At 42.4% G+C, this 16,485-nt stretch overlaps 1 protein-coding gene across 3 annotated transcripts; it reads right to left on the reverse strand.

Annotated features, from left to right (window-relative positions):
- Positions 1-95: 95 nt before the first annotated feature.
- On the reverse strand, positions 96-11,599 carry LOC140908654 (glutathione S-transferase-like). 3 transcript variants are annotated; one of them, XM_073336243.1, is made up of 8 exons: positions 11,292-11,599; positions 10,494-10,589; positions 6,813-6,919; positions 6,548-6,599; positions 5,220-5,352; positions 4,069-4,204; positions 718-849; positions 96-325 (listed from the first exon to the last, which is right to left on the reverse strand). In XM_073336243.1, exons 2-8 carry the CDS (start codon positions 10,510-10,512, stop codon positions 200-202), a joined length of 705 nt encoding a protein of 234 aa, XP_073192344.1. In that variant the 5' UTR covers positions 10,513-10,589; positions 11,292-11,599; the 3' UTR covers positions 96-199. The 3 variants fall into 3 exon arrangements, with proteins under 3 accessions (XP_073192344.1, XP_073192346.1, XP_073192345.1); XM_073336245.1 differs by lacking the exon at positions 10,494-10,589 and having other exon boundaries at positions 6,813-6,914; positions 11,292-11,598; XM_073336244.1 differs by lacking the exon at positions 10,494-10,589 and having other exon boundaries at positions 11,292-11,596.
- Between the last annotated feature and the right edge of the window lie 4,886 nt (positions 11,600-16,485).

Genomic DNA, 16,485 nt, shown 5'->3' on the forward strand with positions numbered 1-16,485 from the left:
GACACTGTCTTAAATAATCTTTTGTTTTCATATTTTATCAAGGACTTGACAGTCATTAAATAAACCACTGAAACCGCAAGAGTAATTAGATACTATTTTCTGTCACTGGAATGTCATTGCTTTTAATTATGGTAGCACTGATCATCTAAATTGGCCTGTTCTGTAGATTTTGATGACTTCTCTAAGTGGAACCTGGCATTTAATCTTTTTTGAAAATTGCCATCACTGTTGCCACATATTGGTCATCAGGTGGGGGCTTCCTCTGGCTTCCAGGCTGTAGGAATTTCTTAATTGTAGGTATGTTGCTTATTCTTGCTTTAAAAGCCTGAAATGAGAAACAACAGAAGCCTTAAGAGTAAGAAAACAACATCCAACTACTTCATAAATAAAAACTTCACAAATTAGTTTTGAAGAAACAGAGCTCATTACATGAGTAGCAGAGCTTAAATCACCTTAATTCCACAGACTTCTATTGTTATTATTACTTAACATTTATATCATGGTAACACTTATAGGCCAACCAGATCAAGACCCCATTGTGCTTGGTGCTGTACAAACCTACAGAAAATTATTGTTCATGCTCCAAAGAGCTACTGTTGATTTACACAGTTTTAATGAGATCAGAATCAGCCCAGGAACTCCTGTTAAATAAGCAACTTGAAGTCTTTGTTCTGCACAATTCTATAGCTGCTGGTTGAGCTTTAGTAACAGAATTACCTGTAACACAGGGAACTTGGAAAGCACAGTGGGCTCTTTCTCCTCTACCATTAAAATGGCTTCAAGCAGCTGTACATCTGCCCAGCTGAATCGGTTGCCAACAAGAAATTCTTGCCCGTGTTGTTTCAAAACCTACAGAATACAAGGGAACACAGATGTTATGGATATGAAAGAGATGTATACACTGGATAAATACTGGCAACTGAGCTCATTGTTATACTTTCAAAGTATAGCAAGGTCATGGGCTTTGTAACAATCTTCTATGAAGCATCTGTGTGGGATTTTCAAAAGCACTTACGTGATTCATTGGCATCTGTGCTCCTCAATCGCTCAAGTGCTTTGGCAAATCCCACTCTCTGAATACAAAACCCTAGTATTAATAGCTGCAATAGAAAAAGTCTGAATTCTTGTACCTAGATGAGTATTTCCAGGTCACAGTAGAACCGTTCCACCCCTAGTCCAACAGCCTCTGTGCTTTTGAGGAGGACGAAAGTCTCAGGGAAGGAGAACATCAAGCTGTAGTGAGGGAAATGATCCCATAGTTGGGGTCTTTCTTCCAGATAATGTCATTGTGTTCTCTCACAATGAGGATACCCCTCTGTGGGAGGGGACCCCAGTTATTAGGAAGAAACAGGTAATAGTAATGTGGGACTTGATTATCTTAAATATAGATATTTGGGTTTGTGATGAACGGGAGAACTGCATGGTGAATTACAAAGGTTGCAGACATCTCAAGACATCTAGATAGACTTACGTGCAGTGCTGGAGAGGAGATGGTGGTTGTGGTACATGTAGGTACCAGTGACAGAGAAAGAAAGAAAAAAGGCCCGGAGGCCAAATTTAGGCTGCTAGATAAGAGATTAAAGTCTAGGATGTCCATGGTAGCATTATCTGAAATGCTCCAGTTCTACATACAGGGTCAGTTAGACAGGCAGAACTGCAGTGTCTCAAAGCATGTATGAGACAAAGGTGTTCAGATGAGGGACTTAGGTTTATTGGGATGTGGGGGACCTTTTGGGAAAGGAGGAGCCTATATAGGAAGGATGGGCTCCACCTAAACCAAAATGGAAACAGATTGCTGGCATGTAAAATTAAAAAGGTTATTGAGGAGCTTTAAACTAAGGGCTGAGGGAAAGCCAACAGGTGTGGAGGAACACGTAGTTCAGGCAGAGACATACCTTAGGGGAGGATTTATTAAAGGAGTTATTCTATAGCCTAATAAAGAGGAGAGGACAGAAACTGATAAAGTGCAGGTAGGAACTGAAGAGAAACAGTCAAATGAAAAAGAGTCCCATTCAACTACATTGCATGAAGACAGACAACTAAATATTGACAAATTTTATAAGAGCTCATGTGCAAATGCTGTAATGTAAATATTAAGATGGGTGAACTTGAGTGCCTGGTATTCAGTGAGCATATTGATATAATAGGCATCACAGAAACTTTGTGGAATGATGATAATCAATGGGACTTGGTAATACCAGGGAATGACAGAATAGGTCATGCTGGTGTGGGAGTGGCACCATATGTGAAAGAAAGTAGAGAGTAAAATATAGTAAAAATCTTAAATGACTCACACTGTACCATAGAATCTCTATGGATAGAAATTCCATGCTTGAATAATAAGACTATGGCAGTAGGAATATACTACTACTAGAGAGTCTACAAAAAAAAACCCTAAACAATAAGGAGGGATTTCAACTACCCGCATATGACAGGGTACATGTCACCTCAAGACGGGATGCAGAAAAATTTCTAGACTCCGTTAATGACTGCTTCTTATAGCAGCTACTCCTGCAACCCACAAGGGGAAAGGCAATTCCTGATTTAGTCCTAAGTGGCACACAGGATCTAGTTAAAGAGGTGAACATAGCTGAACCACTAAGTAATAGTGACCATAAAGTAATTACATTTAACATCCTTGGGGACTCAGCATGCTCAGTAACACTGGTGAAGCTGGCTGCCCTCACTCTGCCCTCCAACTATTGGCAGGCATGGGTTGTCTCTGCCAATTTTTTTAAAAGGCTCCAGAGGCGATCCTGGCAATTACTGGCTGGTACACCTAAATTCAACACCAGGAAAACTGCTTGAAACTATAGTAAAGAACCGAATAATCAGACTCAGATTAATACGATTTGGTGGGGAAGAGTCAACGTGGCTTTTGTAAAGGGAAATCACACCTCACCAATCTATTAGAATTCTTTGAGAGTGTCAACAAATATGTGGACAAGGATGATCCCATGGATATAGTACACTTGGGCTTTCAGAAAACCTTTGACAAGGTCCCTCACCAAAGGCTCTTAAGCAAAGTAAACCATCATAGGACAAGGAGAAAGGTCCTTTCATGGATCAGTAACTGGTTAAAAGATAGGCAACAAAGAGTAGGAATACATGGTCAGTTTTCACAGTTGGGAGAGGTAAATAATGGGGTTCCCCAAGCATCTGTACTGGGACCTGAGCTGTTCAACATATTCATAAATGATCTGGAAAAAAGGGGTAAACAGTGAGGTGGCAAAGTTTGCAGACAATACAAAATTACTCAAGATCGTTAAGTCCAGAGCTGACAGCAGAATGTTACAAAGGGATCTCACAAAACTGGGCAACTGGATGAAAAAATAGCAGATGAAATTCAAGGTTGATAAATGCTAAGTAATGCACATTGGAAAACATAATCGCAAATATACATGCAAAATGATGGGGTCCAAATTAGCTGTTACCACTCAAGAAAGATGTTGGTGTCATTGTGGACAGTTCTCTGAAAACATCTGCCCAATGTGTAGTAGCAGTCAAAAAAATCTAACAGAATGTTAGGAACCTTAAGAAAAGAGATAGATAATAAGACAGAAAATATCATAATGCCACTACATAAATCCACAGTAAACCCACACCTTGAATATTGTGTGTAGTTCTGGTCATCCCATCTCACAAAAGATAACTTAGAATTAAAAAAAAGTACAGAGAATGGCAACAAACATTATTAGGGGTATGGAACAGCTTCCATACAAGGAAACTCCCTTCCCATATATATCTATTGTCTCTTACTGTAGGTGATCAGGGGTGCAGTTTTAAAGTAACACACTGGGATTTATCTGTGCAATTCCCATTAACTTTAATTGCAGCTGAGAGATTACAAATCATTCTGAACACTGAGCACTTGTAAGGACAGGTCTACTCCTTTTTCAGACGTCTATCTAAAATAGGGGGTGTGGTCATTCGATTCCTTTTGTTCAGTTTGGCAACAGAATATTGTTTATTGCAAACACAGGCATTCGTTCTACTGCCTCCATTGTATGTCTTCATTCAATGATATGTAATGGAATGACTATAAATTGTTGCCTCACTACCACTTACTTTTTCATAGACTGGGAAGTATCTGGTTGTGGCCCTCTCGATGATTAAGGCAAGATTCCTCTCCTGAGGTGGAGTGAAAACAAAGGTAATGATCATTCCCATGAGATCAGCTGTTCCTTCCACATACATGTCAATGCTGGAGGGGGGGGGAGAGAAAAAAGCATGTTCAAATTCTTTCAGGTTTTTCTTGCAAATTAGTAAAAGCAATTTTTGTATGATCCGTTACTGTTTGTATAATCGGCTTTTGTTTTATACGATAGCACTGTTAACATTTCACTGTTGCATTCATGCCTTGCTCCCTTTTTAATGACAATGCAGAATGCAAGCAAAGTTTTTCTGGTGACTGGTTCTTCTGGTTCATTTATTTTTGCTCTTAAAATAAACCTATTGCTTATCAAAGATTCTAGGTTGAACAGCCCTGGAAGCTCAAGTCCTTTTCAGCCACAAAACCAGTGTTGTTATGTAATGGCAGCAAAACCATTTTAGTACTGTATTACAGAACAAGTTATGACTGCTCTGCCTGTATTAAAGATGTTTCACCCACAGGAAAACTGCAGATACTTGGAATTCTTTACTATTGGTGTTGCAATCCCAATTTGCTCAGCAAAATACAATACAAAACAAAAACAATAAACTACAACACTAAGGGTCCGATCCTGTTCAGACCCATTTCAGAAACAATGGTTAAAACCTTAGTGCATAACAGCTTTTTCTCACCATTTCATACTCAACTTATCATACTACAGAAGTGTTAACTGGTATAATATAGACCAGTGGTTCCCAAACTTGTTCCGCTGCTTGTGGAAGGAAAGTCCCTGGTGGGCCAGCTGGTTTGTTTACCTGCCGCGTCTGCAGGTTCGGCCGATCGCGGCTCCCAGTGGCCGTGGTTCGCTGCTCCAGGCCAATGGGGGCTGCAGGAAGCGGCGCGGGCCGAGGGACATACTGGCCGCCGCTTCCAGCAGCTCCCATTGGCCTGGAGCAGCAAACCACGGCCACTGGGAGCCGCGATCGGCCGAACCTGTGGACGCGGCAGGTAAACAAACCGGCTGGCCCACCAGGGGCTTTCCCTCCACAAGCGGCGGAACAAGTTTGGGAACCACTGCTATAGATATTCATTGTAGTTTATTAAGCAAAAAGGGGTGTTACAGTACAATGCTCTCTCTTTCAGATCCTTCCCGTAGAGGTTGTACTTGGCAGCTATGTAGCTGAGAATGGCTCTGGTCTGCACCATCTTCATCCCATCAATTTCCACCAATGGTACTTGGTCAAACAGCAGGGCTCCATCTTTCGAAAGGAAAATACAAGAAGTATAATGAACAAGAGTATTTGTGGCACCTTAGAGACTAACAAATGTATTTGAGCATTAGCTTTCGTGGGCTACAGCCCACTTCATCAGATGCATAGAATAGAACATATAATAAGAAGATATAGATATATATAGATATATATATACGCATACAGAGAACATGAACTTTTTCCTTTTCCTACTCCCTTCCTTTCTCCCTGCCCCTAATCCTCAATAAAAGAGCTGCAGTACATGTTCTGTGCACCACACTTTAGGAGAGATGTGGACAAATTGAAGAAAGTCCAGAGGAGAGCAACAAAAAATGATCAAAGGTTTAGAAAACCTGACCTATAAGGAAAGTTTAAAAAAAATAAATTGGCATGTTAAGTCTTGTGAAAAGAAGACTGAGTGGGGAGCTGATAACAACCTTCCCATGTGTTATAAAGATGACCGTGATCAATTATTCTGCGCAAGGGAGATTAGGTTAAATGTTAGGAAAAAGTTTCTAATTATAAAGGTCTTTAAGCTCTGAAATAGGCTTCCAAGAGAGGCTGTGGAATCTTTGTCATTCCACGTTTTTAAGTACAGTACAGGTTAGACAAGCACCTGTTAAGGATGGTCTAGGTTTACTTGGCCCTGCCTCAGCGCAGAGCCTGGGCTAGATGACCTCTTGAGGTCCCTTCCAGCCCTACATTTCTATGATTCTATATAGCTAACAAAGATGGACCAATTCTTCATCAGATTCATCTGCTTGTATGTTGTCTCTCCAATCCACTACTCTTCATTTGTTTGTGTATTTAGATTGTAAGCCTCTGAAGGCACGGATGACTTCCTTTATGTTTGTACAACACCCAGCACAATGGGCTCCCTACCTGAATTAGGGCCTTTGGGTGCTCCCATAATATAGAGATTTAATAAAAATAAACAGGGGCATGATCCTGGGAGATGCTGAGCTCCCTCAACATCGACTGGCTCCAATGGAAGTTTGGATGATTAGCACCTTGCAGGCATTACTTGGCACCAGACAGGATTGGGTGGTCAAGGTTAGTGATTTATTAATTTAATACATGATGTAAACGGAATTAAATGTGTCCACACAGCGGTTTACACTGGTTTAACTAAACTGATATAAAACCAATTTTAGCTAAACTGGTGCCACTTTGGGTGTAGAAAAGCCCCAGTCTGCAGTCTTACCTTTTATTAACTTTTGATACTGTTCTCTTGTTTCCAAAAATTCTTCTTCAAACTGCAAAAGGAAAGATGAAATAGATTAGTTACATTGTTATATTTCAGGCATCTTCTTTTAGGAAGCAACCCTGTCACAACAATGAGCCAAAAGGCAGAGGTCATACACCAGCATAACAAAATAAATCATGGCTAATCCTGAATCAGTCCAAACAAGAGCACCCCTTTCAGTCCCTCAGGAGCAACTGGATTTCTTCATAAATTATGGACTAACCTCCACCCCAGCTGCTGCCAACAGCCACCGTATTGATTCCATGCGTCCTCTTCCATTGGGGTAGGTAAGTTTGGGTTTCCCAGACATGCTTCCTTGCTTCTGCTTCCCTGACAAATATCAAGCAAAGGAAAATGTTTCTGAACAAAAATGAGTTTTTGCTACAATGGAATGTTTACAGCACAATGAGGATTCAGGCCTCTGCTGCTGCACTGAACACTTTACTTAGGATATGTCTATACTACAAGTCCTACAGCTGCAGTAGTATAGCTATGCTGCAGTAGCGTGTACACTTAGCCCTGGTCTACACTACAAGTTTAGGTCGAATTTAGCAGCCTTAGATCAATTTAACCCTGCACCCGTCCACACAATGAAGCCATTTTTGTCGACTTAAAGGGCTCTTAAAATCGATTTCTGTACCCCTCCCCGACGAGGGGATTAGTGCTGAAATCGACATCGCCGGGTAGAATTTGGGGGTAGCGTGGACGCAATTCGACGGTATTGGCCTCCGGGAACTATCCCAGAGTGCTCCATTGTGACCGCTCTGGACAGCACTCTCAACTCGGATGCACTGGCCAGGTAGACAGGAAAAGGCCCGTGAACTTTTGAATTTCATTTCCTGTTTGGCCAGTGTGGCAAGCTGATCAGCATAGGTGACCATGCAGAGCTCATCAGCACAGGTGACCATAGAGTCCCAGATTCACAAAAGAGCTCCAGCATGGACCAAACAGGAGGTACTGGATCTGATCACTGTATGGGGAGACGAATCCGTGCTATCAGAACTCCATTCCAAAAGACGAAATGCCAAAATATTTGAAAAAAAATCTCCAAGGGCATGAAGGACAGAAGCTATCACAGGGACCCGCAGCAGTGCCGCGTGAAACTTGAGCTCAGGCAAGCCTACCAAAAAACCCAAGTGCCGCTTTGGGTCAGACCCCCAGACATGCTGCTTCTATGATGAGCTGCATGCAATTCTAGGGGGTGCCCCTACAACTACCCCATCCATGTACGTGGACTCCTGCAAGGGAGTCTCACGCAACAGGGATGAGGATTTTGGGGATGAAGAAGATGATGAGGAGGAGGAGGTTGAAGATAGCACACAGCAGGCAAGCGGAGAAAGCGTTCTCCCCGACAGCCAGGAACTATTTATCACCCTGGAGACAGTACCCTCCCAACCCGGGCTCCCGGACCTTGAAGGCGGAGAAGGCACCTCTGGTGAGTGTACCTTTGTAAATATAATACATGCTTTAAAAGCAAGCGTGTTTAATGATTACTTTGCCCTGAAAACTTGGGATGATTTTGTGGCCAGTACAGCTACTGGAAAAGTCTGTTAACATGTCTGGGGATGGAGCAGAAATCCTCTAGGGACATCTCCACGAAGCTGGCCTAGAGGTACTCCCAAAGCCTTTGCAAAAGGTTGCTGGGGAGGGCAGCCTTATTGCATCCTCCATGGTAGGACACTTTACCACACCAGGCCAGTAGCACATAGTCTGGAATCATTGCATAAGAAAACATGGCAGCGTATGGTCCCAGTGTTTGCTGGCATTCAAGCAACATCCGTTCTTTATCTCTCTGTGTTATTCTCAGGAGAGTGATATCATTCATGGTCACCTGGTTGAAATAGGGGAATTTTATTAAGGGGACATTCAGAGGTGGCCGTTCCTGCTGGGCTGTTTGCCTGTGGCTGAAAAGAAATCATCCCTGCTGTTAGCCATGTGGTGTGGGGAGGGGTGAAACAATCGTCCCAGAGAATTGGGTGTGAGGGGGGGTTTACTTGGGTTTGTGCTGCAGCCCCTCCTTTTAAATGGCCAACCCAAAGGGTGCTTGGTATGGGAAATGGGGGCGCTGCTGTTTGAAACCATTCCCACGTTATGAAGGTTAAAGAAGCCAAAACACTGTGGCTTTCCATGGTTGCCTGCAAGCTGAAGTCTGTTGCCCGGCCCTGCATATGTGATCTCTCACACCAAACCGGCAGGCCCTCAATATAAGAGGCAAAATGTGACCTTATAAAGAAAGCACATGTTCTATGTAATGTTAACAGCTTGGTTCACCATGAAAGAGCCTACCCATTGTTCTCAAAAATGTGTCTTTTTAAATACTACTCTCCCTTTTTTCCCTCCCGCAGCTGCAAATGTTTCAACGCTCCCCCTATCATCTCCGTCCCAGAGGCTAGCGCAGATAAGAAGGCGAAAGAAAACGCACTTGCGATGAAATGTTCTCTGAGCTCATGCAGTCCTCCCACACTGAAAGAGCCCAGCAGAATGCGTGGAGCAAACAATGTCAGAGTCCAGGAAAGCACAAAATGAACACGAGGACAGGTGGCGGGACCAACAGGAGAGGTGGTGGGATCAAGAGGCGCTTAGTGAGGACACACAATCGACTGTATAAAATCGCTTCCTAAAAAAATCGACTTCTATAAATTTGACCTAATTTTGTAGTGTAGACATACCCTGACTAAAGTGACCATCGCTGTAGTATATCGACCCCCTCAAGAGGTGGTAACTAGGTTGACTGAAGAATTCTCAATGCTTACACCTTCTGGAATGGTTCCTCCAAGCTTGGTGGGCTTTCTGATGGGTTCCTGTTTGGAAACCTCTGCTCTGAAAAGCATAAGGCACTCTAGGACACAAACAGGGATAGAGAAAGTGGGGGCCTGAGCATGTTCGATGGTGTTCCTCTGAGGCCCATCCACTCACTCCTGTAGGATAGACCCTCAAAAACACCAACAGGGAAACAAAAAAAGCCTCATATATTTTTCCTCCCTGAGGATGTACATACTGTTTAAAGCGTGCTTGATCAAAACTTGACTTAGAAATCATGCAAATTGACAATCACCCTTTAAACAATTCTAAGAATCAAATCATTTAAGCTTTCTGTCTTGGTACGAAGACTATATTCACAGTAAACATAACGCAGAAATAATCATTTCCTCTTTATTAAAGCAAATAACTAATTGTGGCAGCTCATGGCATTTTATCCAGAAGAAAGATATTGTACAAATTTGTAGTTATTTGGATGTAAATAATGTTTAGTGCACACTGTCAGTGTTTGCTGTCTGTACAGCTTGCAACACCCAATACTCCCTGATATGTTATCACACTTAATGAATACTTTTTACCCTTTATATTATGTCAACACACATTGCAACAACACACAATGTGCAGAAACTTATAGTAACTAAAGCTCTTCCATTAACTATGACAGCTAAAGATCTCATAAGTGCTTTTAAACCAAAATTATGGAATAAAGACTTTTCTATTCAGATCCCCTGTTGTAATCTAGTTTCTACATCAATTATGTGAAGTGCAGTCCTCACAAAGATTGTGCATTGTACACGTAAACAGAACAAATGGACTGAAAAGCTGTAGGTATTATTTAACATGGCCAACTAATAACAAATAATATGGCACTGAATATGACCGGAGTAATATCAAACCCAGATATCCAAATTCTGCTCTCTGTTACACCTTTGTAGATTCATAATAACTCCATCAACTTTAATCAACTGTATTTAAACTAGTGATATAGAAAGCAAAATGTACAGTCCACATTTTGGGTGGAAAGTTTCATGTGTGTTTTATTGTCAACTAAGATGAAAATGGTGCATGTGTCAGAACGCCACAGCCAGGAGTTGTGTGAGTTACACGTGGCAATGTACAAAATGATAGAAAATGTTTTAAATACTTTTGTCTAATCTCCACATTTCCCCTCAAGCAGTCTGTTTTCTATCATGAGCTCTAGGGGTGCGTCCTTACTGGATTTTCTGGAGCAGCCACTTCACTATACAAGAATCAGGGAACAAAGTTAAGTCTTTCAAAAGCAACATTGCCTGCATTCAATATAAAGCAGCAGAAGTTTTTACTTTCATCCACCACTCAGGAGGGAGACAGGTTTTCACTATTCTTTGATCAGCCACTGTAGTTCAGAGCAGAGCACAGCATGCTGTATCAGCCAGTTTTCATGATCAGATCCATAGGAAATCGGCTCTAAGTTCCAGGCTTTCATTGCAATTCAGAACTTTACTCTTTCTCTTGGCTTTCTCTCTTTCTCCTGGCTGGGATGATTTAACGGGGAATTGGTCCTGCTTCGAGCAGGGGGTTGGACTAGATGACCTTCTGGGGTCCCTTCCAACCCTGATATTCTATGATTCTATGATTCTTGCTTTCTCCCTCCCCTCTCCTTTGGCTTTTTGCTCTCACTGTTTGCCCTCACTTTACAACATGCCTTATTCAGGACTGAATTAACTTTCTGGATTAATTTCCTATTTAAATGGTTCCTTTCTCCCTTCTTTTGTCCTCCTGTATAGCAATCAAACACCACTTGAACTGCCTTTGATGCAGGAGGCTAAATATTGTAAAGATTTTACATTAGCACCAACAACAGTAATGCTAAGGTGTTTGAAAGTAGCTTCATTGAACCAGCAGGTCAAACAGTTGAAAGTTAAACAAATTTCTTTTTATGTGAGTGAGTCTCAGTACTCACCTTCACGTCCTGACCCAGGCCGAGTTCTTCTCCTCCTTAACTGGGAACAGAAGTTGTCTCTTCAGGTTCTGAGAGTACGGAGCTTCTCCAAACTCCTCCCCTCATGGGTAGTCACACGCATACCTCATAGGAAAGAAAAGCTCCCCACTTCCTAAAGAGACCCCCACAAAAATAAAAGTTACAGTGCCATTTTAAAATGTGGCTGTACCTACTACTGTTATAAAATTACTATGAGTGAGAGAGAAAAATACCTTTCTCTCTGCTTTTCAGTTTGTTTTTTTGACTATACATAGAGTGCTGTCAGCTTCCTGGTTACATAACTACTCAGTATCTCCTGTTGTTTGGGTGGGTCTTTCACACAGCAGAGGAAAAACATTCAGAAAAACAGAGAATATATTACATTTGAATTGACTATAGTTCAAGTTGATGGTGATACTATTTAACAAATGAAACCAGTGTGTTCTGCCCCTAATCTGACTTTTCAGCCGTAGTTCAGGTTTGTCCTCTCACTGCTGCAATGTACAGGAAAGACACCTAAAATGTAGGACAACATGGGTCTGATTTTTAAAATCAGATTGCCAGAGCCTGACATTCACACATGCAGTTATCTGATTTGCATATGCATTCATGGTACTTGGACATGAAAAATAGATATGCAATTTCTGCCACAATTGGGCTTCATATTTGTAGTTATTAATGCCTATTTTACAACTTTTAAGATGAGCCAGAGATGAGAAAAAATCAATTTGCCTGGGGTCCTACCCACAGTTTCCATACAATACAATTTTTTTGGCTTTGTTGCTTGCATTTAAGGTGAAATGGTCAAATCTGGACATCAAACTGGATGGGTAGATAGGTGGTCTAGCTTCTAGCAGCTAGAGAACTGAACTGGGACTTGGGCAACCAAGCTGCAATTCCCATTTCTGCCACAGACTCTCTGCCTGACCTTGGGGAAGTCACTTCTTCTCTGCTCTTGTGTCAGATACTAATACAACTGGCCACAGAAGCAGTTTACACGTACTAGGGCTATATCTATAGCAGGAGTGCTTTGCTGTTATAAATATATTGGGATACTATACTGGCTCCTGATGTGCACACAGTTATAGTGGCAAAGCTGTGCTTTATACCAATATAGTAAAGCTACCACCACAAGTGAAACAAGTTATACTGGTAAAAGCACAGTTTTGCCAGTATAGCTTTGTCTACACTAAGGACTCCTGCCTGCATGGCTATATTGGTCAGGACTCACACTTTTTCACACCCCTGACTGACATAGCTATGTTGGCAGCGGTTTCTGGTCTACACATGGCTTCAGAAAGCCACCCATGGATGTCCTCTCCCAGCAAAGGTACCCAGATAGGCGCGCTGGAACAGGGAGGGCCAGGGGACCATGGTCCCTCCACTTTTTACCGGGCCGTAAGGGCGAGTGATGGGGGGAGAGGGTGTGAGTGGAGGGGAGCAGGGTCTTGAGGGGGAAGAGGCAGCACTGGGACGGGTCCTTGCGGGAAGAGGCGGTGCAGTACAAGGGCAGGGGAGAGGGGTGGGGCTTGGGGAAATGGGGTGGTGCAGGGGCAGGGGCTTGAGGGGCAGTGCAGCATAGGGCCACAGTTTGTGCACCAGTGGCTCCCCCGACTTTTAGGGCACCTAAAAGTGCCGCTCCTGTACCAAGAGCAGTTGAGGTGCACGTGGAAATAAGGAAGAACCTCAAAAAGTGAATAAAAATACAGACAGCAGAAAGGGGAAACTGCAGGGGTGGGAAATAAGTTGAAGGAAAAGTCAATGGAAGAAACGAGGGAAAGAAAGAAACAGAGAAAACAGAGACATGATAACTGTGCCAGGCTGTGTCTTTAGGGGAATGGGGAGAGAAAGAAACTTTCTAATTCATTGCAAAGGGCAACACCCCCTGCTCTCTAGCTTTGACATTGCAGTCAGCAGAAATCTTCAGTGATTCCGTTCCCATTTCCTCTTTGTAGTTATTAACTATTTTAACTAACACTTGCTTCAATGGCAGTCTCTGAGACAGCCCCCAGTTATCTTCTCTGCACCTTGGGAGCAGCTGCTCACTATTCCTCTTTGATTCCTCCTGCTTAGTCATTTTTCATTCTAAAACAAGACTTTGCCATCTGCTCTGTAGTTATTTATGTTCCATCACAGCTTTGTAGGAGAGAACTTGCAAAGTTTTACAAATAGCCGAATATGCAATGTCCACCAGGTCACCATTACCTGTTAGTTTACTAATGTTTTCCACAAATCTCTACAGCAGAGAAGGAAACAAGTTTTTCTTATCTAATGTGAATTAACGCATAGATTTCCTGTGAATTTTTTTTTATTGTTTTTAAAGTCAACTTTGCCTAAAACTCAAGATAAACAGAATAAGATTTATTGACAAGTCCATTTCCTCTGTTACATCCTCAATTCAACTCCCACTGAAGTTGAAAAGGATTTTCATTGACTTCAATGGGAATAAGATAGGCCTCTTACTAAGTGCATATTTCAACATTGCTCTATCTTCACACACACGAAATGTTTCCCCCTTTCTTTAAGCCAATTTTTATCTAAATCTGTCATCATAAAGAAGTTACACTGAAACAAGAAGCATGAGGAAACGTTATTTATTGAAATCTGAATGCACTCTCCCATTTTTAAGATATTGCTTATTTACTGACAGGTTTCAGAGTAACAGCCGTGTTAGTCTGTCTTCACAAAAAGAAAAGGAGTACTTGTGGCACCTTAGAGACTAACCCATTTATTTGAGCATGAGCTTTCCTGAGCTACAGCTCACTTCATCGGATGCATACCGTGGAAACTGCAGAAGACATTATATACACACAGAGACCATGAAACAATACCTCCTCCCACCCCACTGTCCTGCTGGTAATAGCTTATCTAAAGTGATCATCAAGTTGGGCCATTTCCAGCACAAATCCAGGTTTTCTCACCCTCCACCCCCCCCCACACACACACACAAACTCACTCTCCTGCTGGTAATAGCCCATCCAAAGTGACAACTCTCTTCACAATGTGCATGATAATCAAGGTGGGCCATTTCCTGCACAAATCCAGGTTCTCTCACCCCCTCACCGCCCTCCATGCCATCATGTGCCAGCAATGCCCCTCTGCCATTTACATTGGTCAAACTGGACAGTCTCTACATAAAAGAATAAATGGACACAAATCAGATGTCAAGAATTATAACATTCATAAACCAGTCGGAGAACACTTCAATCTCTCTGGTCACGCAATCACAGACATGAAGGTCGCTATTTTACAACAAAAAAACTTCAAATCCAGACTCCAGCGAGAAACTGCTGAATTGGAATTCATTTGCAAATTGGATACTATTAATTTAGGCTTAAATAGAGACTGGGAGTGGCACCCCCCCCAGACGTTCTGGTTAAACTTGGATTTAAACTTGGAGAGTGGTCAGTTTGGATGAGCTATTGCCAGCAGGAGAGTGAGTTTGTGTGTGTGTGTGTTCCCCCCGGGGGGGGGGGGGTGAGAAAGCCTGGATTTCTGCTGGAAATGGCCCAATTTGATGATCACTTTAGATAAGCTTTTACCAGCAGGAGAGTGAGTTTGTGTGTGTATGGGGGTTGGGGGGTGAGAAAACCTGGATTTGTGCAGGAAATGGCCCACCTTGATTATCATGCACATTGTAGGGAGAGTGGTCACTTTGGATAAGCTATTACCAGCAGGAGAGTGAGTTTGTGTGTGTGGTTTTTGGAGGGGGGTGAGGGAGTGAGAGAACCTGGATTTGTGCAGGAAATGGCCCACCTTGATTATCATACACATTGTGAAGAGAGTGGTCACTTTGGATGGGCTATTACCAGCAGGAGAGTGAGTTTGTGTGGGGGGGGGGCGGAGGGTGAGAAAACCTGGATTTGTGCTGGAAATGGCCCAACTTGATGATCACTTTAGATAAGCTATTACCAGCAGGACAGTGGGGTGGGAGGAGGTATTGTTTCATGGTCTCTGTGTGTATATAATGCCTTCTGCAGTTTCCACGGTATGCATCCGATGAAGTGAGCTGTAGCTCACGAAAGCTCATGCTCAAATAAATTGGTTAGTCTCTAAGGTGCCACAAGTACTCCTTTTCTTATTTACTGAGTTGTAATTTTGTTCAAAATGATTTCTACGGTATGTTGTTTCAAACAGTATTTGTAGATCATGTTCTATTCATGGCTTTATCTTTCTGGCATGTTCACATAACAGTCTAAAAAAAATTATGATTTACCTTCACATGATCCTTGCATCAGTTAACATGGTATTTTTATTGTATGCTCAGCACCGTACAAAATGCAAATTACAGTCTTTTTAGCAAACAGCAGGGAACCTCTTTCACTACAAGACTCTATGTCTCTATCCTCAGAGCTGGAAGGAACTTTATCTAGGGGTAGCCATTAGCAAAGTGCATTTCAAAGGGTGACTGGACTATAAAAGTTAGGGGCAAAACACCCAAAGTATTCTATCTTTTTTTCTCTTTTCTGAATTGTTTGGCAACTCCGTTTAAAGTAGCTAACTGTTGTATATTGACCCCTTACAGGGAAAACAGACCTCTAATATCTGAACTCTCAGGAGAGCAGAACACAGGTTTTGGGGAAAATCTGGGACTAGGAGTGTGTTGGGGTTACTCCACAGGTAGTAACCCAGGCTGTTGGAAGCCAGAGTTTGACTGGAGTGTTGCTTGCTGGCTGCAGCTATACACACACTCAGGGTGTGACATGCATGCTGTTTGGCTGTTTGTGAAGGGCCCAAATTGAGAGGTAAAGCAGCAAAGCATTGTGAGGCACCCACAGTTGCAGGGCAGGTGGTAACACAACCCCTCCCTGGTTTGGATTGTACCCCAGAATATGACAATAGCCTATCTAGTTTGTGTGAATACTTCTGAGACACAAAGGGTGAGTCTACACTACAAAATTAAGTCAAGCTAAGTCAACTTACAGCCACCGCAGTAATTAAACTGCATTTGCATGTCCACACTATGCTCCTTGTGTCAGCGGTGCACGTCCTCACCAGGAGCATTTGCACCAATTTAACTGTCAGTGTGGAGCATTGTGGGTCAGCTTCTGAAAAGCAGCAACAGTTACAAATTCTGATTCAGACTGATGACTAATTCAAATCAAGTATAAGACTTTGTTATATAAAAACCATCAGCACACTGGTTCCTTTAAGCTATCTTTGGATAGGAGGCTTA

This window comes from Lepidochelys kempii, chromosome 3, assembly GCF_965140265.1.
Source record: "Lepidochelys kempii isolate rLepKem1 chromosome 3, rLepKem1.hap2, whole genome shotgun sequence".
NCBI lineage: Eukaryota > Metazoa > Chordata > Testudines > Cheloniidae > Lepidochelys > Lepidochelys kempii.

What these genes read in the sequence shown, in the direction of transcription:
- LOC140908654 (XM_073336243.1), bottom strand. An exon ending in GATCTGAAAGAGAGAGCATT is followed by an intron (nt 4,205 to 5,219) that starts GTACTGTAACAC and finishes CCCCCCCTCCAG; the next exon opens with CATTGACATGTATGTGGAAG. An exon ending in ACTTCCCAGTCTATGAAAAA is followed by an intron (nt 850 to 4,068) that starts GTAAGTGGTAGT and finishes TGTATTCTGTAG; the next exon opens with GTTTTGAAACAACACGGGCA.